Genomic DNA, 26,750 nt, shown 5'->3' with positions numbered 1-26,750 from the left:
GAACTCTAGGTAGAGTTATTATTCATAACTGCGCTCTCCTAATACTTGGGAGGGCCAGCTCTAGATTTCTCTGCTCTAACAAATGATTCTTTGCTTCTTCCTCTCTCTGGCTTCTGCCATGAAGTAGGTGGTAATGACAATTAAAACCGTCATCATTTCTTATTTCCTGCACATCAGTTTATGGACTATTTGTCTCTTAGTAACCACCTCTCAAGCACCTCTCACTGATCCCCTGGGATTAATCAAGCCCTTAACAGAAATCCAACTTGGACAAATCCAAGTCATTCCTGGACGTATCATTGTTGGAACATTTAAGTAAAATAATCATTTTGATTTTTCTATTTCATACTGCTTTTGCATTTTTCAAGATGTTAAGAAAACTTAAAAAAACTTGATTTCTCTCAAGTTTTATTAGGAAGTATGCCTACATGTGCTACATATTTACAATTCTCCTACTAAAAACAAAACTAAATTTTCATAACCATGGCATGTCCGTCTCTTGTAATGTTAATCCTCTCCTGAAGTTTATTCTGTAGACACACCCTGGGCCCCTCGATTGGAATGACCTGCACATTGGGAAACAGAGAACGGTTGAAACATTCCTGGGCCCAAGGCTGGCAAAGTTGGAGATGGCAAAAATGAAGTTGCCTTTTTCCTCCTCTAATGAAGAACTGCTTCCCACTGACATGTCCATTCCAGAGACAGAACTGACAGCCAACTCTCCACGAAACCTGAGGAAGTAGTTCTTGGGTCACTAAAGCCCTTTGTGACGCTTTGCTGCTGGCCAGGTTGGACTGACCTCCGACTGAATTTCAACTGGTCCGAAAAGACGGTAAGCGTCTACTTCCACTGCTGGCCAGTTCTAAGACTTGTATGCTACTCCCCACATTTTAATACTTGCAAAATTGGCATGTGTGTTACAACTGATGCTATCTCAGAGTTGATGTAATCTGGTAAATACCTGTTTTAAGCAATTCCATTATTTCAGACACAGGCATCTGAGTTTACTGCTCAGCGGAATGCGGAGAATCCTGATCATCTGTGGGAGAAGCAGTGGTGAGCGGAGGTTGTGGGTGGAGCCTGAGATGCTGGTTCAGGCCCTCCCCCAGAAGGTCAAGGTCAGTGTCAGCGCTCTGTGCTGGTGTTTCTCATACTGACACAGCTCAGATGAAGTTAAGCACCCGTTCGTACAATTTAAGAAATATACTAATGCACATACCAAACTAAAATTTGCTGTGGTGTTTTCTAAGTTCAGTTCTGTATATTTTCATATTCTTTCAGATACTAAATGGCTATATAAATTGTAGGTTTACCAGAACACAGCTACTTCTATAAAAAATAAGTTTTATTAACAAAATGAGCTCACATTGTAAAATACAGACAGATGGGTTCATTTTGCTAATTTTGGGGGATCATCTTTCTTATCAGGTACAGCACTGTAGACAATAAAACAAACTCAAAGACTAGTTCCCCTGCCCAAGGCCTGTGAAACCATGAAAAACAGTCACAAGTCCTCATCTTTTTACCTCTCCGTCCACTATTAGCCTCCTGGAAAGCTGCTGTAGCTCTCAGCCTTCTCCTCGGCTTGTTGCCTCACCTGCCTGGCTACCTGAGAGAGGCAGGACTGGGAAGAAGACGAGGCTGAAGGTTAAAGGAAAAGCTCTTGCCTGAAACAGTGCCAAGAAGCCAGACCGGGAGATTCTGGCCGTAACTCCTGAGAATGTTGCTCAAGCCAGAGACCACCACCACAGAGACCTGCCAGGCTGCATGGCCTTCCTCCGCTGGGTGCTGGGCAGCCACAGTGAAGGCCTGCAGCAGGGTCTCAGGGAAGTGGAGATGGCTTTCGTGTTCCACTCAGAACTTCTGTAGGAATTTGAGGACAAGGTCCCGCAGCCGTACCCTGAGCATCTCGTCATTGTCGCAGATGATATGGGTCGAATCCTCCTCGATCTGGATGAGTGTCTCAGCTTCCTGTAGCAGGACGATATGGCCCTTGGCTGTGTCTTCCACCTTAATATCACTGAAGCCATGCTGCTCCAAAAGAAAAGGGACAGGACTATGTTGGGTGCTCTGAAAAGCCAGAGGATATTTCAGCAACTGAGAGTTCTGAAATCACACTTCCTAGAATTGGCTAAACTGAACATCCTAGAAACTGGCATTTTGGACACTCAGAACAATTCTACAGACTAATCACAGGACCAGCTACAGCAACAGAACTCAAACTGAAGCCCCTAAACATGCAAAAATCTCATGCAAAATTCCTACAACCTGCTTAAGCTTTTATCTGAGGAGCACATCTAAGCACCTGAGTTCAGGAGCCTGGGATGCCAGGCTGTTCCATACCAGCCTCCATACCACGCCTGTGGTCCCTGGTAAAACTCCATCCTGTCCCAGGAAAATGCCATTCTTCACAGCAAGATACCACTGACTTTTTTTTTTTTTTACGGTACGCGGGCCTCTCCCGTTGTGGAGCACAGGCTCCGGACGTGCAGGCTCAGCGGCCATGGCTCACGGGCCCAGCCGCTCGGTGGCATGTGGGATCTTCCCGGACCGGGGCACGAACCCGTGTCCCCTGCATCGGCAGGCGGACTCTCAACCACTGTGCCACCAGGGAAGCCCACCACTGACCTTTTGATGTGGCAAATTCCTCCCAAGGGAGAAGACAGATAAGGCAGCATATCAAATACTTCTCCAGGGCCACCTCCAATGCTAATTCAGAATTTTCTTACACATCACATGTCAAGTTGAGAAAGAAGAAAAGAAATGGAAAGAGGACTAATTTGCCTGAAAAGGACCCAGGCTAGGTAAATGAACGTGACCTAGGGAGATTCTCCACACTTGGCTCTGGAAATCTCACGTGTAGTTCGGGGCAGCCACGGATATTCCTTCTGCAAAGGAGGTGGGGCAGAAATGGTGGGGGGAGTAGCTAGGGTTGGGGCCTAGGGGTCAACTCCCGAGCACCCAGGCAGAAGAGCTAAACAAAGTCTTTCTGGGAAAGCAAGTTGTTTCAAGATTTTAAGAAACAAGTCAAGTGTGAGTCCCATCAGCAGGGCCAGGGGGCACGGCACGGTCGGGAGGAAGCTGGTACTGGTGTGCTCATGGCACATGGGGCTCCCTGGGGTAATTCCCACGGGGTGTCCCCATGTCACTAGGGGCCAGGAGAGCCACACAACTCGGGGAAAGCCCTCCCTTCAAGAAAATTAAACGACTACTGAAGAAAACAATTCCCAATAAAGAGAAAGCTTTTAAAATTTGAAAGAACTCACCGACTGAGTTATTTAGTTTGGACAAAAGGCAGTAGCTAGTTTAACAAAAGAAAGTCTCTTTTCCTGTAATGATCTACTATAGTTGCAGTTCTTCTTGTAAGAAGCAACACGAATAATATTATCTTTAGCCAATTCCTCTTTTCTATCAAGGATTCTATAATTCTGATGCCAAAACAGGGATCTCTGAAGTCCTGTGACTAAAGCCAGAATTACAAAATCTTTTCAGGTTAAACTTTTTTCTTTTTACTTGTAGTCATGGAATCTGTGCCTTGCGGGGAGCAGCCAGCAGGGACAAGGGGCGGGATGGCCGCTGAGCCAGTGCAGGCACCACCATCCTCCACAGTGACTGCCTGCTTCTCTCTCCTCCCACCTGGTCTGGGAATCACTGGCTCTGCTTCCTGAGTGCCTGCGGATCTGGCATCAGTGACCCCTGTGCCCCCGAGTCTCGCCTCTGACCTGGCCATGCTAGCTCTGACAGCAAGGGGTCTTCTCATAGGAAAGTGGGGCTCTAGAGGGGGCAGACCCTTCTTTCTCCTGGCCGTCCCCCTACCCCATCTGTCACAGCTACGTCCTCGAAGAAAGAAAGGCCCCTCCTTGGTCTGGTTCCCACGAGAAGTGGGGGTGGGGGCAGCCTGGTGCTGGGGGGAAGGGGGGCCCGCTCTCCGCTAAGTCTCCATGGCCCTCGCCTGGTTCTGTCCCCGCCATGACCGAGGAGCCAGCAGCACAGACAGTGGAGACGGCGGACAGCAGCAGCACGCGCTCCCGGGAGCGGGGCCGTGGTGCCTCAGACGGCACACCCTACCCACTCACCTTCTCCAGCGTCTGCACGAACTGCTCCACGGGGATGGAGCCGCTCAGCAGAGGCTTCAAAACCTTGCAGTCTGGAATGTCGTCGCTGGCCCGCTTTCTCTTCTTGCCACCTGTGGGCTGGGCAGGCCTGGGCGGGGGCTGGGTGGGAGGAAAACAGGGATCTCATCAAGGAGCCACCCGGGAGCCCGAGTGAAGCTACCCGGCCCGCGGGACCCGCTTCCTGGAAGGGCCCTGGGCCTGCGTTCAGGGTCACCATCAGCTGGGGCTCCAGCTGGATTTCCACATAATGCACACGAGCTAAAGCCAACTATCCACATAGAATTAACACCTTATTCGGCAAAGGTATCTTCCTTTTATCAAAATCTATTCTTAATTTTCAGTTGACTGAACTCAGTGCCGTCTGCGTAAGGTCTTCATAACCCGTGTCGGTTATGAAGGGGCAGCAGCTCCGAGAACACTGGCTGTGGGGTCAGACTAACTGGCTACAGTCCTTCTGTCAAGAAAATGAAGGGCAGAGAGACTGCCTCTAAGACAGTGATAGTAAAGAGAACTTTGTGAGGATTAAATAAGACAACGCCCGGTAGGGCCCTGGCCCGGGGTCCAGCGCACTTTAAGTGGCCGCTATGGGCACGTGATGCAGAGGAACAAGAGCGACGCAGCCCAACCCTGAAGGGGGTTTATCTCGGGGCGGGGGTGGAGACAAGGGCCCAAAGAGCTGCCCCCAAGGCGCACACGTGCCATGAAGTGAGGCGCGAGGGTTCTTCCCGCAGGTCCGCTGTATCTCAGGGCCCTCGCCCTCCCCGACAATACCTGGAGAATGTGCTTGTTATCTTTAGTGTGCAGCACGGCCGAGACGGTTGCCAAGGAAACGCCAGGCTTGATCTCCATGGGTACCAGTGAGTCCGCAAGCTGGGAGCAAACAGAGGGGTTTCAGTCAGGCTCCCTGTAAACTGGGGGGACGAGGGTGCTGCCATTGTGCTGTGCAGAGGCAGGGGCTAGGAGGCCACACTGGGCAGCAGTGCCACCCCCGTGCACGGCCCAGGGTTGGATGGTGACACCCAGGGTCAGGGTCACCCTGGACAGCAGGCCCACGGCACCATGTGCACCTGCCAGTCTGGTGGAACGGTACCAGACGTCAAATGTCAAAACAGCCTTTAGTGATCACCATTATTCGTTTTCTTTTGAATTTTTATTTACATCACTGCAGTCTAAAATGACCAAATAACTTTAAGAAGTAAAAAAACTTAAAACAATCATTTTTAATCAAAAATACATCACACACACACACACACACACACACGGTTTCTCCTCACTCAAAATATACACCAAGTGCCGACTTTCACCTCTCCAGGGGACTAGTGACAGGCAGGAAGGGCAGGGACAGCAGCATTTGGACTGACTGAGCTGTCTAATTCCTGGGAATCTGACTTCTCCCAAAGGTGAAGTACACAGCTTTTACCTGTGGGCCATCTCTTTCTCTAACACCAGACTCTGATGTGTACCCGTTCTCCTCTGCCACTTCAGAGTCCCCTGACCTAGCCACCAGCAGTGACATGTGATCTTACGAGAGGCCCTAACACTCGAGTTTAGTTGACTACTGTTCTCAAACGCATGCAGACCTCAACCTATCCAAGACTCCTTTATAAAAAAAAATATGCAAGATGCCATTTATGTAAACATGAAGATCAGTATCAAATGGGTAGAGGAAGCAGGTGAGGATATTTGAAATGACTGGCAAGCAGATGTGAGGACTATTTCATGAACCAAAAAACGGAGGGTGGGGGGGTGGCCAAGATGGCAGAGTAGGAAGACCCTGAGCTCACCTCCTCTATGGGCACTCCACAATTACAACTGTAGATATAGCAACCATAGATGAGAATGATTGGAAGACTAGCAGAAAATAATCTTCCACAACTAAAGATATGAAGGAGTCACAATGAGAAGGAGAGGGGCAGAGACATGGTAGAGTCAAGACCCACACACTTGGGTAGGTGACCTGGCAGCCCCACCTACCAGTGTTCCTGTGGTAGTCAGCTCTACCACAATGGAAGGGCCCATGCTGCCCTCAAAGGGGGTGACCCTAGAGCATATATCTGGTGACCAGAGGGGTGTGTGCTGCTGGGTCCCTGCTGGGCCCCACAGGACGTCTCCTACAAAAGTCCAGTTCTCCAAGATGGGGAAATGTAACCAACTTATCTAACACAGAGAAATAAAAACGAATTAGGCAAAATGAGGAGACTGAGGAATATGTTACAAACAAAGGAATAAGATAAAACCCCAGAAGAACTGAGCAAAGGGGAGACAGGTAATCGACCTGCTAAGTTCAAGGTAATGATCATAAAGATGCTCAGTGAACTTGGGAGAAGAATGGATGGAACACAGTGAGACGTTAGAAGTTTTTAATAAAGCGTTAGAAAACATAAGAACCAGAGCTGAAGAACACAGTAACTGAAACAAAAAAAAACACTGGATGGAATCAAGAGTAGATTAGTTGACACAAAGGAACAGATCAGCACACTAGAAGACAGAGTAGTAGAAATCACCCAATCTAAACAGAAAAAAGAAAAGAGAAAAGAAAATCGTTTAAGAGACTTCTGGGACAATATCAAGTGCACTAACGTTCAAATAATAGGGAACTTGAGAATAGAGAAAGGGGCTGAGGACTGTTTGAAGAGATAATAACTGAAAACTTCCCTAACCTGGGAAACGAACAGACATGCAGGTCCAGAGAGTCCTAAATAAGATGAACCCAAAGAGGTCCACACCAAGACATTGTAATTGAAATGGCAAAAATTAAAGATAAAGAATCTTAAAAGCAGCAAGGGAAAAGCAACTAGTTACATACAAAGGAACTCCCATTAAGACTATTAGCTAACTTTTCCAAAAGTATTACAAAAACAACCAGAAAATAATTAAGAAAATGGCAATAAGTACATACTTATAAAATAATGATTTTAAATGTGAATGGGCTGAATTTGCCGCTCAAAAGACATAGAGTACTGAATGGATTAAAAAATAAGGCCCATCTACATGTGGCCTACAAAAGACTCATTTCAGAAATAAGGAGAGACCCAGACTGAAGGTGAAGGGATGGAAAGAGATATTCTATGAAATGAAAAGCTATACTCAGACAAAATAGACTTTAAAACAAAGACTGTAATAAAAGGGGCATTACATAATGATAAATAGGTCAATCCAGCAAGAAGATGTAACATAAATGTATATACACCTAACACAGAAGCACCAAGATCTATAAAGCAAACATTAATGGACTTAAAGGGAGAAACCGAAAGCAATACAATAATATTAAGAGACTTTTAACACCCCACTCACATCATTGAATAGATCATCTAGACATAAAATCAATAAGGAAACGCCTTAAATGACACATTAGACCAAATGGTGTGTGTGTGTGTATATATATATATATATATATATATAAAACATTCCAGCCCAAAGCAGCAGAATACACATTCTTTTCAAGTGCACATGGAGCATTCTCCATGATAGATCACATGATGCTAGGCCACTAAACAAGTCTCAGTAGATTTAAGAAGACTGAAATCATATCAAGCAACTTTTCCAACCACACTATGAAACTAGAAATCAACTACATGAAAAAAACTTCAAAAAACACAAAACATGGAGGCTAAGCGATATGCTCCTCAACAACCAGTGCATCAATGAAGAAACCAAAGAAGAATTTCAAAAATACCTGGAGACAAATAAAAATGTAAACACAACGATTCAAAATCTATGGGAAGCAGCAAAGGCAGTTCTAAGGGAAGCTTACAGTGAAACAAGCCTACCTCAGGAAACAAAACTCTCAAACAAGCTAATCTTATCCCTACAGGAACTAGAAAAGGAAAAAACAAAACCCAAAGTTAGCAGAAGAAATTCTAAAGCAATGAAACTAAGAGCTACTTCTTTGAAAAGAAAAACAAAATTGATATACCTTTAGTCAGAATCATCAAGAGAAGAGAGAGAGGGACCAAACAAAACCAGAAATGAAAGAGGGGAAGTTAAAACTGACACCACAGAAACACAAAGGATCATAAGAGATTACTATGAACAATTACAGGCCAATAAAATGGATAAATTGCTAGAAATGTACAATCTCCTAAGACTAAATCAGGAAGAAACAGAAAATATGAACAGACCGATTACCAGTAATGAAACTGAATCAGTAATAACAGAAGTCCAGAACCAGCTGGCTTCGCTGGTGAATTCTACCAAAAATTTAAATCAGAGTTAACACTTATTCTTCTCAAACCTTTCCAAAACTGAAGAGGAAGGAATGCCTCCAAACTCATTCTACAAGACCAGCATCACCCTGATACCCAAACCAGACAAAGACAGCACACAAAAAAGAAAATCTCAGGCCAATATCACTGATGAACATAGATGAAAAAAGTCTCAACAAAATATTAGCAAACCGAATTCAACAATACATTAAAAGGATCATATACCACAATCAAGTGGGATTTAGCCCAGGGATGCAAGAATGGTTCAATATTCACGAAACAGTCAACATGATACACCACATTAACAAGCAGAAGAATAAAAATCACATGATCATCTTAATAGACTCAGAAAAAGCTTTGGACCAAATTCAACATCCAATCATGATAAAAACTCTTAAGAAAGTGGGTATAGAGGGAACATAAAGTGGGTATAGAGGGAACATACTAAATATAGGGCACATATATGTGCCATATATGACAAGCACACAGCTAACATCATACTCAATGGTGAAAAGCTGAAAGCATTTCCTCCAGGATAAGGAACAATACAAGGATGCCCACTCTTGACACTGTTACTCAACATAGTACTGGAAGTCCTAGCCACAGCAATCAGAAAAAAAATAAAAGGAATCCAAATCGGAAAGGAAGAAGTAAAACTGTCACTGTTGGCAGATGACATGATACTATATATAGAAAATCTTAAAGATACAGCCAAACTATTAGAACTAATATATGAATTCAGTAAGGTTGCAGGATACAAAATCACTATACAGAAATCTGCTGCATTTCCATACACTATCAACAAACTATCTGAAAGAGGAATTAGGAAAACAATCCCATTTACAACTGCATCAAACATGATACTATATATAGAAAATCTTAAAGATACAGCCAAACTATTAGAACTAACATATGAATTCAGTAAGGTTGCAGGATACAAAATCACTATACAGAAATCTGCTGCATTTCCATACACTATCAACAAACTATCTGAAAGAGGAATTAGGAAAACAATCCCATTTACAACTGCATCAAAAAGAATAAAACACCATGGAATAAATCTAACCAAGGAGGTAAAATACCTATACTTGGAAAATTCTAAGACACTGATGAAAGAAATTGATGACAACAGAAACAAATGGAAAGATATACTGTGCTCATGGATTGGAAGAACACTGTTAAAATAACCATACTTCCCAAGGCAATCTATAGATTCAATGCAAACTCTATAAAAATACCAATGGCATTTTTTACAGAACTAGAATAATTCTAAAATTTATATGGAAACACAAAAAACACCAAATAGCCAAAACAATATTGAGAAAGAAGAACAAAGCCCAAGGTATCACACTCTCTGAGTTTCAACTATACTACAAAGCTACAGTAATTAAAACAAAATGGCAGGGGCTTCCCTGGTGGCGCAGTGGCTGGAAGTCCGCCTGCCGATGCGGGGGACGCGGGTTCGTGCCCTGGTCTGGGAGGATCCTGCATGCCGCGGAGCGGCTGGGCCCGTGAGCCATGGCCGCTGGGCCTGCGCGTCCGGAGCCTGTGCTCCGCAATGGGAGGGGCCACGACAGTGGGGGGGGCCACGACAGTGGGAGGCCCGTGTACCGCATAAAAACAAAAAAACCCAAAAAAACCCAAAATGGCATTGGCACAAAAACAGACATATAGGTTAACGGAACAGAATAGAGAGCCCAGAAATAAACACATGCTTATATGGTCATTTAATCTATGATAAAGGAGGCAAAGACAGCCTCTTCAATAAATGTTATTGGGAAAACTGAACAACCACATGCAAAAGTCTCATATCTTATACCATATAAAAAATAAACTCAAAATGGATTAAAGACTTAAATCTAAGACCTTAAACCACAAAACTCCTAGGAGAAAACATAAGCAATATGCTCTTTGACGGCAGTCTTTTATCATTTTTTTTTTTGCTGGGCCTGCGCGACGCGGGCCTTTCACTGCTGTGGCCTCTCCCGTTGCGGAGCACAGGCTCCGGACGCGCAGGCTCAGCGGCCATGGCTCATGGGCCCAGCCGCTCCGCGGCATGTGGGATCCTCCCGGACCGGGGCACAAACGTGCATCCCCTGCATTGGCAGGCGGACTCTCAACCACTGCGCCACCAGGGAAGCCCCAATATATATATATTTTTTTTTGGATTTCTCCTCAGACAAGGGATTCAAAACCAAAAATAAACAAATGGAACAACATCAAACAAAAAGCTTTTGCACAGTGAAGGATACTACCAACAATACAAAAAGGCTGCCTACTGCATGCGAGAAGATATTTGTAAAGAATGTATCAGATGGGGTTAATATCCAAAATATACAAAGAACTCATATAATTCAACATAAAAAAACCCCCAAAAACCTGACTGAAAAATTGGCAGAAGACCTGAATAGGCGTTTTCCCAAAGAAGACATACAGATGGCCAACAGACACATGAAAAGATGCTCAACATCACTATCATCAGGCAAACGGAAATTGAAACCATAATGAGGTATCACCTCATACCTGTCAGAACAGCTATTATCAAAAACACAACAAGTAAGTGTTGGCAAGGATGTAGAGAAAAAGGAACACTTGTGCACTATTGGTGGGATTGTAAATTAGTGTAGCTGCTATGGAAAAGTTCCTCAAAAAATTAAAAATAGAACTACCATATGATCCAGCAATTCCACTTCTGGGTATTTACCCAAAGAAAACGAAACACTAATCTTTTTTTTTTTTGCGGTACACGGGCCTCTCACTGTTGTGGCCTCTCCCGTTGCAGAGCACAGGCTCAGCGGCCATGGCTCACAGGCTCAGCCACTCCACGGCATGTGGGATCTTCCCGGAACGGGGCATGAACCCGCATCCCCTGCATCGGCAGGTGGACTCTCAACCACTGCGCCACCAGGGAAGCCCACCAAAACACTAATCTGAAAAGATATATGCACCCCTATGTTCACTGTAGCATTATTTACAATAGCCAAGATATGGAAGCAACCTAAGTGTCCACTGACAGATGAATGGATAAAGAAGATGTGGTCTGTGTATGTACGTGTGTGTGTGTGTGTGTGTATGCAGTGGGATATTATTCAGCCATAAAAAAAAAAAAGGAATCTTGCCACTTGTGACAACATGGATAGACCTGGAGGGTATTATGCTAAGTGAAATAATATAACAAATACCATGATTTCACTTATATGTGGAATCTAAAAAACAAATAAACAAACATTAAAAAAAAAAAAAGAAATACACTCATAGATACAGAGAACAAACAGGGGGTTGCCAGAGGGGAAGGGATAAGGGGATGATTGAAATAGGTAAGAGAGATTGATTTACAGGGATGAAATGTACATTACAGGAAATATAGTCAGTAATGTAATAAAGTCATATGGTAATAGACAGTAACTAGACTTAGTATGGTGATCATTTTGTAACGTATAGAAATATTAAATCACTATGTTGTGCACCAGGAACTAACACAGCAGTAGGTCAATTATACTTCAATTAAAAAAAAAAGGGATAAAAAGAGAAAACATATGAAACCAGTGTGAAATGTTCCCACTGAGATGCGTGTGTGCTCTGAGCTCCTGACAATGCCCAATCCATAAATATTCTTTTCCTTCCTACACTGTATTGTTCCCATCAAAGGATCAAAGGTCAGGTTGTCTGGCAGAACTCTAAAGTCAAAGAATTGGCTTGGGAGGTTTGCAGATAGCACTGTGGGAACCAAGCAGGTGAGAGGCTCTCCCTGGGCAGCCCCAGGAATAAATTCTATCTCCACGAAGACTCTCTGAAGTGGCAGCTCTGCCACAAGGGAAGTCTACCTAGAGCTCAGAAGACGACTCAGCCAGACACCTCTGCGAAGGAGGATGCATCCACCTGCCACCCCAGAAATAGAATTTTTCTATTAGCGCATGCCCATCGGGACTGACGTCAGCTCTCCCACTTTGCACCTACAGGGACCAAGAGGGAGGATTTACAAGGAAGCTGCACAGGACACACTTTCATTTGGGGGAGAAACAAGCACCCATTAGTAGTAGCAAAACCTAAAGAACAGCAGCAGATTTTAACCCCTTCATGTCCCACATGCATTTCCCAGGCAAAACCAAATGATACTTTTAGTTCTATATCTACATTCCACATACAAAGATTTATGTAAAAGAATGTTTCTGAAAGTATTATTTATAGTTTGAAAAAGCAGAAATAATAAATGTCCACCAGTAAAGGAACAGTTAAATTACGATGCATTTATGGTAGACCATTATATACCTAAGATACTTTTGAAATATCTTTAATGACAATATACTGTTACTTTACAAAGATATTATACGAGGTATGACTCAAACACACACACAGAGTGAACGCACAAAGCAAATACAAAAAAATTGAACAGTAATTATGTCTGGTATTGGGATTAGGACTGATTTCTTTTGTCTTTATCCTTTTTTTCCCCCTTATTTTCCAAGTTTTCTAGAATGAACAAGCTTATTTTTATTGAAAAATGAATCTTACAACGGAGTCATAAACATAAAAGTTTGAGAAGCCTGAGGGGCCTTAAAGACAAAAGAAGACCATCCAGAGCGCTGGTTCTCAGGTGTGGTGGCAGAGACCCCTGCGGCTCCTGAGGCTCTTTTGTAGCATCGAGGTCAATATGACTGTCATTAATAATAAGATGTTTTGCCTTTTCACTCTCATTCTCTCACAAGGGTTCACTAGAATTTTCTAGAGGCTACATGACTTGTATATCACAACAGACTGAAAGCAAAAGGGGACAGGAGAATCCAGACGTTAAAGAGATTTGCAAACATAAAACAGTGCCCTTCTTCTATCTTTTTTTTTTGAAACATTTTCCAAAAAAGACCTTTTAGGGGCTTCCCTGGCAGCTCAGTAGTTAGGAATTCGCCTGCCAATGCAGGGGACACGGGTTTGGTCCCTGATCTGGGAAGATCCCACATGCCGTAGAGCAACTAAGCCCACGAGCCACAACTACTGAGCCTGCGTGCTGCAACTACTGAAGCCCATGCATCTAGAGCCCGTGCTTCACAACAAAGAGAAGCCCACGTAATGAGAAGCCCGTGCACCGCAACGAAGAGTAGTCCCCCCCTCTCCGCCATTATAGAGAAAGCCTGTGTGCAGCAACGAAGACCCAACGCAGCCAAAAATAAATGAAAATTTTAAAAAAATCTTTTAGTGATGTTAACGTCTAATGGGTTTATATTATTTTTTATTTAATAATTCATTAATTATTCATTTAAGAATTAAATATTTTAAAAATATCTTAGTTTTAACTTCTATTATAGCAAATATCAATAGATATAACCCACAGACACAAAAGCTCTCTGGGGTTCTAATTTTTAAGAAGTCTTGAGACCAAAAAGTTTGAGGACTGCTGGCTTAGAGTACTGTAATCTAACCCTAAGCCTTCAAGCCCAGCCACTGTAAGACAGACCTTGGCCAGAAGGTAAATACCAGACAAAAATAACGCAAAGACACTGGGTCAGAGCCTTTCACTTTGAGATGAGCAAAATGCAGAGGAAATGAAAAGCACAATCATAAAAACATATTAAACAACCAAAATAACTAGAAGTGGGGATGATTAGTGCCACTTCTTTGCTACAAACCACAAAACAAAAACCTGGCCCCTTTTTGGACGGGAACTTGCTTTCATCTCTCCCTCCCAATCAAAAAAGAAAAAGAAAAAAAAATCCATCATCAACACCAAACTACTAAAATGAAACAAAAAATTCCAACACAGGCAATATTAACCTGATGGGTTAGGCAACTGGAAGTCTAAAGCCAAGAGCAATTATTTCAGTGTTCTAGCAGGAGGCTTCAGGAGGACAGCTGGTCAAAAAGAGCCCTGGCCGACCTGCAGGAAGACGGAGGTGATCCCCCAGAGACCAGCAGTGACAAACAGGTGGGCGTGGGACAGGTCTCAGGGTCAAGGCTGCTGGTCTACTCCCACTGGACTTGAGGGAGGAGCTTCACGAAAGATAGAACAGCGTGCTGTGCACTCCCCAAAGCCAATCCCTTCCTTCTCTGGCTCAGTGTCAGAAGGCATAAAAGAGGTAGATTTATCTTTTATTTTGGTAATTTAAAATGGGAACAGACAAACTTAATGTGGACTGTTTAATCACGGTGAGGATAAACTTGGGCATGGGAAATGCCAGAAGCTTATTAGTAAGACTGTTTCTTTGTAGATGGATAGTAATTTTGTTTTTGTCTTTAAAAACTCAACATTCTCCCTTCTTTTTGCCTTTTGTATTGAAAACTGGCATATATGAAATAGGTCTCTTACACCAGTGGTCCTCAAATTTTAGCAAGCACTGGCTCCCGGGGAAGGGCTGGCTGAAACCCAGACTGCTGGGCCTCACCCTGGAGTGTCGATTCAGCAGGTCTGAGGTGGGGCTGGAGAACCTGCACTTCTAACGAGTCCCCAGTGCTGCTGCTGCGGCTGGTGACGGATTACACGGAGCCCCGCACTGCGATTCCCACAGGAAGGCCGTGGGCTGGGTGCCCCATCGCCGCAGCGGCACAGATCAACAGGGGGCTCTACTCTCACTTACAGGACAAAATCCGTGACATATGTTAGGAATGACCTTTGGGGCACACAGGGCACATACTGGTGATCACCTAGGTTTCCTCAGGGATGGAAAAGACCAGGTCTAATTGAGTAAGTGTACCTATCTCATAAGATGGGTGAGACACTCCATGGAAAGTGCTGAGTACAGATCCTGGCCCATAGTAACACCTCAATAAACATATTATTTGCATTACAATTAAACGGGGGAGCCAAAGGGCCGGGCCAATGAAATATGGAGAAAGGATAACCTGGAATTCAGAGCTGAAAGAACTTTCTTCATTCTCTTGGGTCTCAGTAGGACGTGGCCTCAAAGGGAAGAGCAGAGGACAGGCCAGTTCCCTGCTCACTGTCAGGTGTACTAAGGTCGTGAGGAAACTCCTGACACAGGTAGCCCTGGCCACCTCTCTTGTGAAGGAGCTGTTATCAGAGAGAAATGCAAGTCAGCTGCTGAGCCGAGATACCAGGGTGTGCGCAGCTGCTCTCACAAGCTCCAACGAAAAATGGCTATTTTCCTTTTAAAGAACTAGCAGACCACAAACATCCCAATGACACTCAAAGCAGTCAACCTGAGGAACCATACATATCTCTCCACCGGTTTACTGCTTACCAATAAGCAATAAACTGCCCCTTTAAAAAAATCACCTTTATAACTTTCCCCACTTCATCTCTCCAGCCTGGGCTCACAGGCAGCTCTTCTGCCCCCTCAATCCGGCCACATGCTGTTTGCTGAGGGGACACGTGCTGTGACGGCTCCCTCCCCAGGAACCAAGAGTGAAATGAAAATGGATGTGAAATGTGAACGATCATTTACTTCTATGTGTCTTAGTGAAAAACACGACCACTTGCTAGTTTTATCTAGCAAACAAGTCTTGCTAGTTTTATCTTGCTGAATCAATTTTCTCTAAATTAGTTACGGAAATCTGTTTGGATCTCCTTTGTCTATTGCTCTATTTTTTAAAAAATAAATTTATTTATTTCTTGTTGGCTGCACTGGGTCTTCGTTGCTGTGCGTGGGCTTTCTCTAGTTGCAGCGAGTGGGGGCTACTCTTTGTTGCGGTGCGCGGGCTTCTCATTGTGGTGGCTTCTCTTGTTGTAGAGCATGGGCTCTAGGCGTGTGGGCTTCAGTAGTTGTGGCACGCAGGCTCAGTAGTTGTGGCCCATGGGCTTAGCTGCTCCGTGGCATGCGGGATCTTCCTGGACCAGGGCTCAAACCCATGTCCCCTGCATTGGCAGGCGGATTCTTAACCACTGTGCCACCAGGGAAGCCCCTGTCTATTGTTCTTAATTTAAAAAAGAACAACTCAGGTTAACTGTGGAAAGGACTGAATGTACTGGACACTGGGTCCCCATTGATGGCACCTGGCCTTGTTCCACCACCAGCCTTTGTTAGGGTGTTGGAAATGGGCAACATTCAGGGCCTTAGCCTTCCAAGTCCAAGATCTGGCTACTCTTCTGAGCTCCAGAGAGAATTGGGGGACACTGCTTTTAAGTTTTCCTACTTCTTTTTCCTGTTTGCTAAAAACATGTTCAAGCGTCTCCGACGGCAACAGCAAGCCAAAAGCAGCGTCCTCAGAGCTCGGCACACCGTCACTGTGGCAGCTGGGCCACACGCTTCCCACTGCCCCTCCCCACACCTGTCACTCAGGCGCAACCCACCTCAGCTGTCCCACATGCACGACATGCTTTTTACATTTTTTCCCTATTAAAACAAGCTCAGATATCATAGAACTAAAAAATATTAGACTTCAGTAGAATAAAATCTTTAAGTTATACTAAAATGCATGCAAACAGTAATCAAAGTTTACATTCCTTACTTTTTGGTTACTCTCATCTCCTCCATCTATCTCTGAACTTGGTGAAACTTGGCCCTCATAAATGGGGTCCAGGAGGGACGAGGAAACCCACACCCTCAGGTGGTTAGGGACAGAGCTGACACTGGCTTACCTGTTCTCCACGCTATGGCCTGCGCCCTGGCCTCCCACACACATTAAGCTTTAATATAAGCAGTGCTCCAGCAGGCCTGATGTTGACAGCTGTTACTTCATTACTGGAAAAATGAGGAGGTTCTGAAAATCCCACCTCTCTTCCCAGTTACTTGCTTAAGGGTCGATGTGCTTTGGTTCATCCACGTGTGATACAAACCCCAAAGAAAGCCACTGCTGGGATGGTCTTCCGCAGACTCAAGTGGAAAACCCGGTTGTGACCCTGGGAAGTAGCACAGCTCACCTCTGGCATGATTTCTATCTTCTCATACCGACGCTTGAAGGGCAGGGCGAGGACCTCGGCGCGCCGATAGGACATGGCGGGTGGCTGGCAGTCAATCATCAGGTCTATCCGGTGGGACTGCGCTGGGGGCGGCTGGGTGTACTGCTCAGGACAGACCACGTGGAGGGGCTGAGGAACCAGCACGACAGGGGCAGGTGGGGGAGAAGAAGGAGGAAACAAGAGGAGGCTGTGAGGCAGGAGGGGCCGCGTCCTGAGCTAAGCCTCCCTTTGCAGTGCTCAGGCTCACCACTTGGCCGTTTCGAATTCTCATCCTGTCAAACCCAAGTAACCAGCGAAGTGGGGAGAAAGAAGAACAAAAATTTCAGGGAAAAGCCCTGATCTGCCGGCCATGTTGATGAGCAAGGGATTTACTGTCCTGGTTTGCATTTATTTTTTCATTATATTTAAGTCACTTTGATGGTGACAGCCATGGGTCTACCCTCAAATGACTTCTGAGCCCCTTGAGGGCAGTCTTCTCGTCACTTCCCATCATCGACTTGGTACCACTACTGGCTGATTAGCAAAAACTGTGACTTTTTGTGCTAGTTTGGATTTCTGGTCTGGATCTGCAGGTCTACTGGTACTACGCAGTGGGCAATGGTGAGGCCTTATCCTCAGTTGTGTAGGACACACTGAATCAGATAGAATTTTTTTATTTTTTTAAACAAATGTCTCTTTTTATTATCTTGAGAGAAAATCAATTAGTAAGCCAATGTTTACTTTGGCCAAATACCACCCAACTGCCAACCGAACGTGGCACCCAGAGAGTCAAGGCATTGTCACTGCGTTTACTGAAGAGTCTGGACCGAGCCTCAAGTTCCCGGAAGAACAAGGCTTCCAACAGACCTGACGGGTTGCGTTTCAAACCGCACTTGTCCTTTAGGACTGACACCCCTCCTCCTCTTCAGACTGCCTTTCACCCTCCTTCCTGCCTGGTTAGCATCTTATAACTGTCTCAAAGCCAGTCGACTCCACAGTCACTGCCTGAGGACTCTCCCCAGGTTCTCCTCCCCTGCAGTGGAGACCAGGCGGCCTCCTGTTTCCCTTATTCACACACCACCGAGGGAGCTGTGGAGTCCGCCGTGGTTCAGGGATAGAGGGTGACATTACTCAGGAGTGAAAACAACAGGCTCTTAACTGTTTCTTCCAGCAAGTTGACAGGCACACAGTGGTGTATCAGATCGCTCATGGAAATCGGAAGTGGCTTAACTGTTCCAACCATGTCTAGAGAAAGGCCCAGCAAGCTTGGGGTCACCGTCAGCTGTTACCCCTGTGCTCCGGAGGCCTCCAGCTTTCTCTGTTTCCTGCTACCCTTCCTTAGAGTTTCCTGTTAGTGCCTCTCCTCCTGAGGTCAGGGGTTCTGTGAAGAGGAGGAAAGTGATCTCCCAGCTCAGGCCGAGAAATGTAGGGAGCCAACCACACCTCGCTCAGCGACTAGGGTCCAGGGCACCCCAGCGCTCACGTAAGGTCCCAGGCACACCGAGGTGATGGGACATCAGAACCCTTCCTCTCGCCTGTTCTGAGCTGTTTCCCTCACCAACTGCCACCACCCCTCCAACCCCGAAACACGGGCCACCCGAATGATAAGTGACCCAGGGCGGTGAGTTTTTCCTCCCCGTTCTCCTTCTGGACCAACAGTGCTCCTCTCGCCTAAGCTTTACCCCAACTACTCCCTCCCTTTCTCTAAGGCAGAAAATGCAAAATGAAACAAACAAACAAACAAACAAAAAAGCGACAACCACCAAACCAAAACAATCCGCTAACGAAAGCATAACACTGTGGTACTAACCCACGTGTGCAACAAGGGCCCAATATATGTTTCAGTTCAGCTGTCTTTCAGTTTGACGAGTATGTTTCTAGAATGATTTTTTTTGGTGGTGGGAGGGGGTAATTTACTTTTTTTTTTTAATTATTATTATTTTTTTTTTTTGCGGTACGTGGGCCTCTCACTGTTGTGGCCTCTCCTGTTGCGGAGCACAGGCTCCGGACGCACAGGCTCAGTGGCCGTGGCTCACGGGCCCAGCCGCTCCACGGCATGTGGGATCTTCCCGGACTGGGGCACGAACCCCTGTCCCCTGCATCGGCAGGCGGACTCTAAACCACTGCGCCACCAGGGAAGCCCGGTAATTTACTTTTAACTGGACACAAATGGTCCTCATCAAAAATGAGACACTGTTGACACTTTCTTTTCCTCCCACTTTTGATTTCTTTAGAGGAGAAACTTCTTTCAGGGTGTAAAGCCCACCGGTTTGGAGTCTGGAGGGTACCGGGCTGAGCACTCCGCAGACCGAGAACGGGTGAGGAAGACAAGCAGTGCAGCTCGCCATCCTGGCCCTCACACCACAGACACAATCCGCACAGAGATGCCAGGACCGCGGGAGCCGCCAGCACAGTTTCCCCATTACCTGCACTTCTTTGAGCAGCTTTGACACTTGGATGAAATTCAGTCTCGTATCAATGGGGCAGTATATGCATTTCATGGCCAAGGGCTGGTAGGGAGCCAGTGCTTCCAGGTATGAGAAGTCGGGTTCTAAGGGGAGCACAAGAAAGAAAATTTAAAATGCAGGCAACAGAGGAACGGCCCAGTGAGGAAGCAGCTGGCATGGTCGAGGCCCAGCAGACGGGCAGCATGACAGGAAAGGCACTGAAGATTACAGGAGCCAGATTCCCCATCACGGGAGAGAGGAGTGATTTACAAATAAGGAGACGGGGAGGCTGGACTGAACGCTGCAGGATGGATATATTGGAGGGACGGCGTGAGCGCCAGGTTTTCAACACAGATGGAGAGAGAGAGATGAGACAAATGAGGGGATAAATAAGTAAATGGGTGAGAAAGGAAAGCTCTTCTTTACAACAAAATGCCAACTAATAAATGTAAAAGAAGCGACGAAATTGAAAAAAAAATTCATCATTTGGCAACCATCACAGTAATAATTTATTTGGACCAGAATCAATAGATGCTAAAAAAAATTAGATAAACACATGGGGAAGACCAGGATAAGTACATAGGCTCGAAGTGTCCCCCACAAGATACTGATTGACACAGAGCGGTGACTTCACGGTGGAGAAATCCGGCACAAGCCACTCGAACGGAGCACTCAAAGGTCACCCCCAGGTAGGAGACAGACCACGTGCCTCCTACTTGACAGGATGCACGCAGAAGAAAAAAAAGAAGGATCCTGACCCCATGTCAACAAAATGCTTGTGCTGAGGCTGCGAGGCCCCATCAGCAGAGCCAGTGCAGCGCCTGGGAACCGTGCTGGCCACGCTGGCTGGCTTGTTCTCTGCAGAGCCGCTCACCACGGCCAGCCTGGCGGGGATTGTTTGCTCCGCTGGAGGAAGCTGCCCACCTCGGGCCAAAAGCAGTGGCTCACTCCTGGTGTGAAAAACGACACACAGGTTCCTGACACAGTCTGTGCCCTGCGAGGACGCCACTTCCTACGGCCCCAGCTTTCCACACACCGCTCCCAGGAACTTACTCGGTGACCTCAGGGCAACTCACAGAACTTCCAGATTTTTTAAATGACCTCCCCTGCAGTGGATCCTGTCTACCCAGGAAGAACCCAGAGACCACCCAAATGAGGCCAGCACGGCTGCCCGGGGGAGGAGCGCCTCTCTTTGTACGGATACTGTGTGAGCTACAACTCCCACAGTCATAATACAACCAGATAAGGAGGCCCAAAACCTCGCAGACATTGTCAACGACACAACTTGTGCTCTGGAAGTGAACACACCAGTTTAAATGTATACTCCTTACCCAGATGAATGTCTGGTAATGAATGCCATGGACAATCACGTAGCCCTTGCTTTCTTCTTAGCTGGTTGGAGGGACGTTTGGAGTATAGCCATGTGTCTCTTCTGTGTCTCTGTAATACTGTACCCACTGTCACATCAGAGCCAACATCTCCTCAGAAAGAACAGGAGAGACCCCCTCAGTCCTACTACAGACAGTGTTCTCTGGATGACTTCCTGCTTAGCAGAACTTGGCAATGGTGAGGCTCTGGGTAGTGTGAATCAACGTCTTAGGGCCTGACTTCCTCTGCCTGTGGCTGAAAGGGGGTCTGCGAGGGAGAACAGCAGCGCCCGATGGCTGCTCTTCTGAGCGCCCCCGGCACTCACGGCCAGGCCACGGTGGCACCCGCTTACTGGACATAAACCACCTCATATGACGCTGACATGAGAAAAGGCCACGCAGTGACCACGATGATCAAGACAAAAATAAGACCCTTCCTAATCATGCCTGAACATAAGACCACAGCATGTCTGAACCACCAAACAAGCAAACACTGCCCTCTCCTGGCTCCATTCTTCTCGCCTTCTAGACAAGAATCACTAAGATACCCAGCCAGAGAACTACTGCTTCCTGATGGCACCCAAGCCAGAACAATGAACCCACCTCCAAAATCACCTAAGCCAAGGCCTGTAAGTTCTTCTGAACGTGCCCGGCGATGCCTCCTGCCTCCCAATGGCGGTACCCCCTCACTGCAAGGAGTCAGTACCCCAACTTTGTTCCATTACTGGTGCGTTCCTGGTGGCCTCTGGTTGGTCCTCACAACAGGCTGAGCACAGGGAAGGGCCCAAGCATCCCTGACCCCAAAGCTTTGGGCATAACTAGACTCTCCTCCATGGCTCACGTCTTAAAGGTAATTAGAGAACTCTAAGAAGGCTACTGGTACTTTCTCAACAGGCTTTTGTGCCAGGCACTATAAGGAGTGCTTTCTTATATAACATTTCACTAAATGCACAGAGCTGCCTGAGGATGAGCGACCAACAACCCCATTTTACAGAGGAAAGTGAGGCTCAGAGCAGTGAGTAACCCGGCTGAGGTTACAGTAACTCGGACCAGATTTCAGATCAAGGTGTTTTTACTTCATTGCCCTGAGATTTTCAAATCCTAAGGCTGTCTGAAGACCGTGAATTGATAAAATAAGATAGTGATTAAGTAAAACCCCTAACTTGCCCTCATTTAAGGATTAGTTTTATTCTGAGGGGTTGGTCTCCACAAGAAAAACGGCAAGCCAGAGTAAACTATAACCAAAGGAGAAAGATCCATCTCCGTAAGTAAGTCCTAAAGCAAGTAAAGCAAGACTGATTATTAGAATTATTATTAAAATGATTATTAGAATTCCTGCCGTTCTTGAACAGCTTACAAAATTCTATCCAAAGTAGTTCTAGACCAGAAATCTGTCTCGGTGAAAATCTACAAAAACAGATATGAAAGCTCTGTCCAGTGCACAGTGATCTAACAGGACATTTTCCTTTGTTCTTACCCTTTCCCTTCCAGTTGCTTTATCCTTTGGTATTTACAACAGAATAGGGATCATATTTATACCTTATAACTTACTGTCAAATTCTTCCCAGCGTCTCTACCTGGTAGGTATATCCTACCAGGTTATGCAGGGATGGTCACAGTGGGAAGGGCAGGTTTTTGTTTTGTTGGTTTATTTACCTGTGAATATGACAGTGTTGAGACTAGATTTTCCCCAGAGCTCCATGAAATGGACCACGTCCCCAAATCGGAGGGAAGGGTGTCCAGTGAAAACCACACACGGCTGTCTGAAGTCGTTGCTGAAGTCTCCATGGATGCTGGGGTAGTGCTTCAGCTTGTTGGTCTGAATGAGCTAGAATACGTATCAAAAGCACACGAAGAGATGTTAGCCTACCCAGGAAGGAAGAATCACAGCATGGGACAGTGAACAAATTAAAAATACAAGATAATGCTATTAATATTAGCCAAAGATCCAAATTTTTTATCTACAATGTGACTTTCTCAAAAGATGGGACCTTTCGGTAAAATTACCAAACTTAATGGAAACTTCTTTTCAGGTTGTCATGGCCTGATTCTGTCTAACCCTTCCTTTATAGCTTCCTGACACTCCAAGCTCCAGGCCCCGAAGTCCCCAATATTAGTTACTGTTTGAAGTACAAGTTTCCCAAACTCTGTGCATCAGCGAGTTCTGTCAACAATAAACACTTCACACAGGAAAAATTGTTTACCAGCACAGGACTGCCTCTTGAGACGGTACAGCTCTGTTAAGTTACTGTGGCGAGGGGCAGGGGACTTAATAAACACAAGAACAAACTGGCTTTCAGCAATGTGGGAGATGTGATGTCCTCGCGACAGAGAGCTATAGTAAGAAGTAGGCCACGCACAGTCTCAAACCTGTCTCAAAAGTGAATGTTTTGAACCAAAAAGGTCTTCCTTCTAGCACAACACTGGGAACTACTCTCCTAACGCCAGGCCCGACCCAAGGCAACGCCATATACAGTTACAACCACAGATGGCATCTTGTGGCACTGCTCAGAAGTTCTTCCTGCTGCCTCAGCCCTGCCCCCACTACCCCACTCTAGCAACAAAAAGATGGCAAACACCCATACTTCAGAGACCCTAAATATCAACTAGTAGTGCCCTGAGATGCTGTCTTATGGGTAAAGAATTGGTCTGTGACCCAGCTCAATCCTGTAGCCACCCATAATGCCTAAGAAGGGAGCCCAGCCAACAACTCCAAGCCCACTGTAGTCACCCCAACGGTGAGGATGTGGCCAGAATGGGGCCGCCCACAAATGGAAGCTGACTCTCTTCATCTTGAAGATTTAATCTTTAATTCAGAGAGACTGCTTTCATTAGCAAGACTACCCTGGAGATCTTAATTAGGTGTCACATGCTTGGATGGGATATGAATAGTAAAGATGCAACAATCACTGCATTCCCACTTCCCTTCCAAGTTATATACAAATAAAACTGACATTCTTTGTATAACCCATCTGGCCAAAATCATTACTTGCCCCAGTTAAACAGGTGAATGGCTGACTAAAGGACTAGTTCTACTGTATCCATAGATGTCAAGGAGATGAACGGGATTCTAAGAAGAGCAGCATGTCTTTGCACATAAATTAAGTCACTTTTTAAGGCAAACTGAGATTTTTTTTTTTTGCCAATCAGATCTACTTTTTCAGCGGACTTACTACCTTTTTGACCATCCAGAATTACCTTTGTGCTGATTTAAGGTGCAAACTGTATAGGCAATGAAGCTGTAGGGTAGGAATTCTGTAAAGCAATTTTTAAAATCAGTACTAAGGGCAGAACTGTATTTTCTCATGGGCACTGGTCACATAATACCGATTATCAACTCCATCACGCCCTAATATTGACAAGTGCATTTCAGGAATCCTGATCATGTACCTATGGTCTTTTCACATTCTTAACTGTAAATGGGACAAAGGTCATCCATGACATACTTGTGGGTAAGAACACGGTAACACCCTTAGAGAACACGTTCTGAAGAAAGGCTAATTGTTATTAGGGAAGAGGCAAATAGACTTTCAGTGTTTTGCTACACTTAATGTTTTGCTATACTTAAATTTCTGACACGAGATATCTAGCCTGAATTTCACTGTAGTAATGACAGAGCTTGCAAAAATCTTGGCTGCTGTAAGAGAGTATGAGGACTGCAAATAACTTCCTCAAAACCTTCCACTTGACATTCTGGTTCATGAAAGACCTGTCCTTTGGAGTAGGAAAACAGTAGTCAGATTTAAAATAATCAGCAGGACAACTGCTGCAATTTTCTTGAGCCGAATAGTTAACTGCATAGCAAATAAGTCAACAAAATCCCTATGCATAAGTACCCGCACAGACATCCCTAACTTGATGGAATTTTTACAAACTGAAAAATTCCACGTTCCCATATGCACATCAATAAACAGCATTACCAGCTCCTCAGAAATCCCCCTTTGTCCCCTTCCTGACCCCACTGCTACCTCCAGGATAACCATTCTCCTGGCTTTTAATACCACAAATGAGTTTTCTGTGTGTTTGAACTTTTATATAAATAAAATCACACCATATCTACTCTTTTATATCTGGCTTCATTCACTAACATTATGTTTGTGAAATTTATCTACATTGTTGCATATAATCGGAGTCCCTTCATCCTCTTTGATGTAAGGTGTGAATATACCACAAAATTCATTCACCCGTTGATGTACATTTGGGTACATTTCAGCACTATTACCAAGAGGGCTATGAAGATTTCTGTGCAGATCTCTGGGTGACACACCTGCATTTCTGTTCAGTACAGACTTTGGGAATGAAACAGCTGAGGCACAGAGGATGTCACAGTCCTAGGTTCAACTTTACTGTCAGTTTCCTAAAGTGGTTATACCAATTTACACATCCTTTTCAAAAAACATAACAGGGCTTCCCTGGTGGCGCAGTGGTTGAGAGTCCGCCTGCCGATGCAGGGGACACGGGTTCGTGCCCCGGTGTGGGAGGATCCCACATGCCGCGGAGCGGCTGGGCCCGTGAGCCATGGCCACTGAGCCTGCGCGTCCGGAGCCTGTTGCTCCGCAACGGGAGAGGCCACAACAGTGAGAGGCCCGCGTACCGCAAAAAAAAAAAAAAAAAAAATAACAAAAAACTGGGAGTAACGCTATTGTCCAATAGGAAGGGAATGGTTAAGTACACTATAGTATGTTCACATGATATGCTACGGAATATTAGGTAGCAATAATAACAGTGAGGCGCACAGATAAATGTCCATGATACACCCAGCACTGGGTGAAAAAAAAAGCAGTAGAAACAAAATTGGGCACACACAGCCATATAAAATCACTCACTGGTTCTGTGAGGTAGGGGGAATTTTTCTGTTTTCTAAACTGAAATGTTCTTATTTTCATCATTAAAAATTTATACCAATGACAGACATAACCAAACAAAAAGAAGACTTTGGCAATAAGTAAATCATTTATGCAAAAAAGTAGAATAAAATTCCTCACTCGGTCAATGAAACAGAGGTAGGCTATTAACTGAATAACATACTGGTAATATAATGTGTTAAGAAGAAGAGAAAGTAACGAATCTTGAGTCAGAGTACTTCACTGCCATCTTACAAGGGAAACAAAGGGCTATATCAAATTATCTTCGGATTTTTAAAAGCTAATGACCTGCTATATCCACCCATATCTATTTATCTACATTTTATTCTTGCTCTGACCCAGTGATTCCATTTTCTTACCTCTGCGTGAGGAAAAGGCGGTTCTGGGAGATACACCTTAGTCTGTTTGTTGTGACAAAGCCTTTTGAGGAGGAAAAACAGATCAGCAGGTTAGGCAAGGGCGTACAGTGGCATCTGTTGCCACCTAGTGGTAGCAGCGCAAATACTTAATACCGAAGTTTATTTGAAATTTTCCCGTCAGTGTATCTCACTGTGACTAAAACACCAGCATTTATAGTGTAATCAGGACATAAGTCACTTGTGAGCACAGTTTTAACCTTTGAAATTCCTCAATACATTTTTTTCTTTAAAAATAAGCTTCTTATTTTGAAGTACTTTTAGATTTACAGAAAAGTTGCAAAGACAGTACAGAGTTCCCATGTACCTTTTAGCTGGTATCGCACTATGTTTGTTAAACTAAGAAATAAACATTAGTACTTTACAGTTAACTAAACTCTAGACTTTACTCAGCTTTCACCAATTTTTCCACTAATGTTCTTTTTCTGTTCCAGGATCTAATCTAAGATACCGTATTGCATTTAGTTGTGATCAAAAAAAAAAAAAAGAATTTTTTTTTTTTTTTTTT

The 26,750-nt window shown here is 45.0% G+C and overlaps 2 protein-coding genes across 3 annotated transcripts in view; one reads left to right on the top strand and one right to left on the bottom strand.

Annotated features, from left to right (window-relative positions):
* The window catches only part of EXTL3 (exostosin like glycosyltransferase 3), a 62,530-nt gene extending 60,964 nt beyond the window's left edge, over positions 1–1,566 (top strand). Inside the window, exons 10-12 of the transcript XR_003003486.1 lie at positions 525–832; positions 989–1,118; positions 1,429–1,566. The gene's annotated coding sequence lies outside the window, so the exon portion shown is untranslated. The remainder of the gene's footprint in view (positions 1–524; positions 833–988; positions 1,119–1,428) is intronic.
* The window catches only part of INTS9 (integrator complex subunit 9), a 110,671-nt gene continuing 85,248 nt past the window's right edge, over positions 1,328–26,750 (bottom strand). Inside the window, exons 11-17 of one of the 2 annotated variants that reach the window (XM_024746935.1) lie at positions 26,186–26,246; positions 22,618–22,789; positions 19,574–19,698; positions 17,130–17,297; positions 4,887–4,985; positions 4,077–4,214; positions 1,328–2,031 (exon numbers count right to left, since the gene is read on the bottom strand). In XM_024746935.1, coding sequence (XP_024602703.1) covers positions 1,855–2,031; positions 4,077–4,214; positions 4,887–4,985; positions 17,130–17,297; positions 19,574–19,698; positions 22,618–22,789; positions 26,186–26,246 — 940 coding nt within the window. In that variant the 3' untranslated portion in view covers positions 1,328–1,854. The remainder of the gene's footprint in view (positions 2,032–4,076; positions 4,215–4,886; positions 4,986–17,129; positions 17,298–19,573; positions 19,699–22,617; positions 22,790–26,185; positions 26,247–26,750) is intronic. The other variant, XM_024746934.1, reaches the window with a different exon arrangement.

This window comes from Neophocaena asiaeorientalis, unplaced genomic scaffold, assembly GCF_003031525.2.
Source record: "Neophocaena asiaeorientalis asiaeorientalis breed wild unplaced genomic scaffold, Neophocaena_asiaeorientalis_V1.1 scaffold633, whole genome shotgun sequence".
Lineage (NCBI taxonomy): Eukaryota > Metazoa > Chordata > Mammalia > Artiodactyla > Phocoenidae > Neophocaena > Neophocaena asiaeorientalis.
The sequence above is the reverse complement of the archived record's forward strand: the minus strand, read 5'-3'. Positions and strand labels throughout refer to the sequence as shown.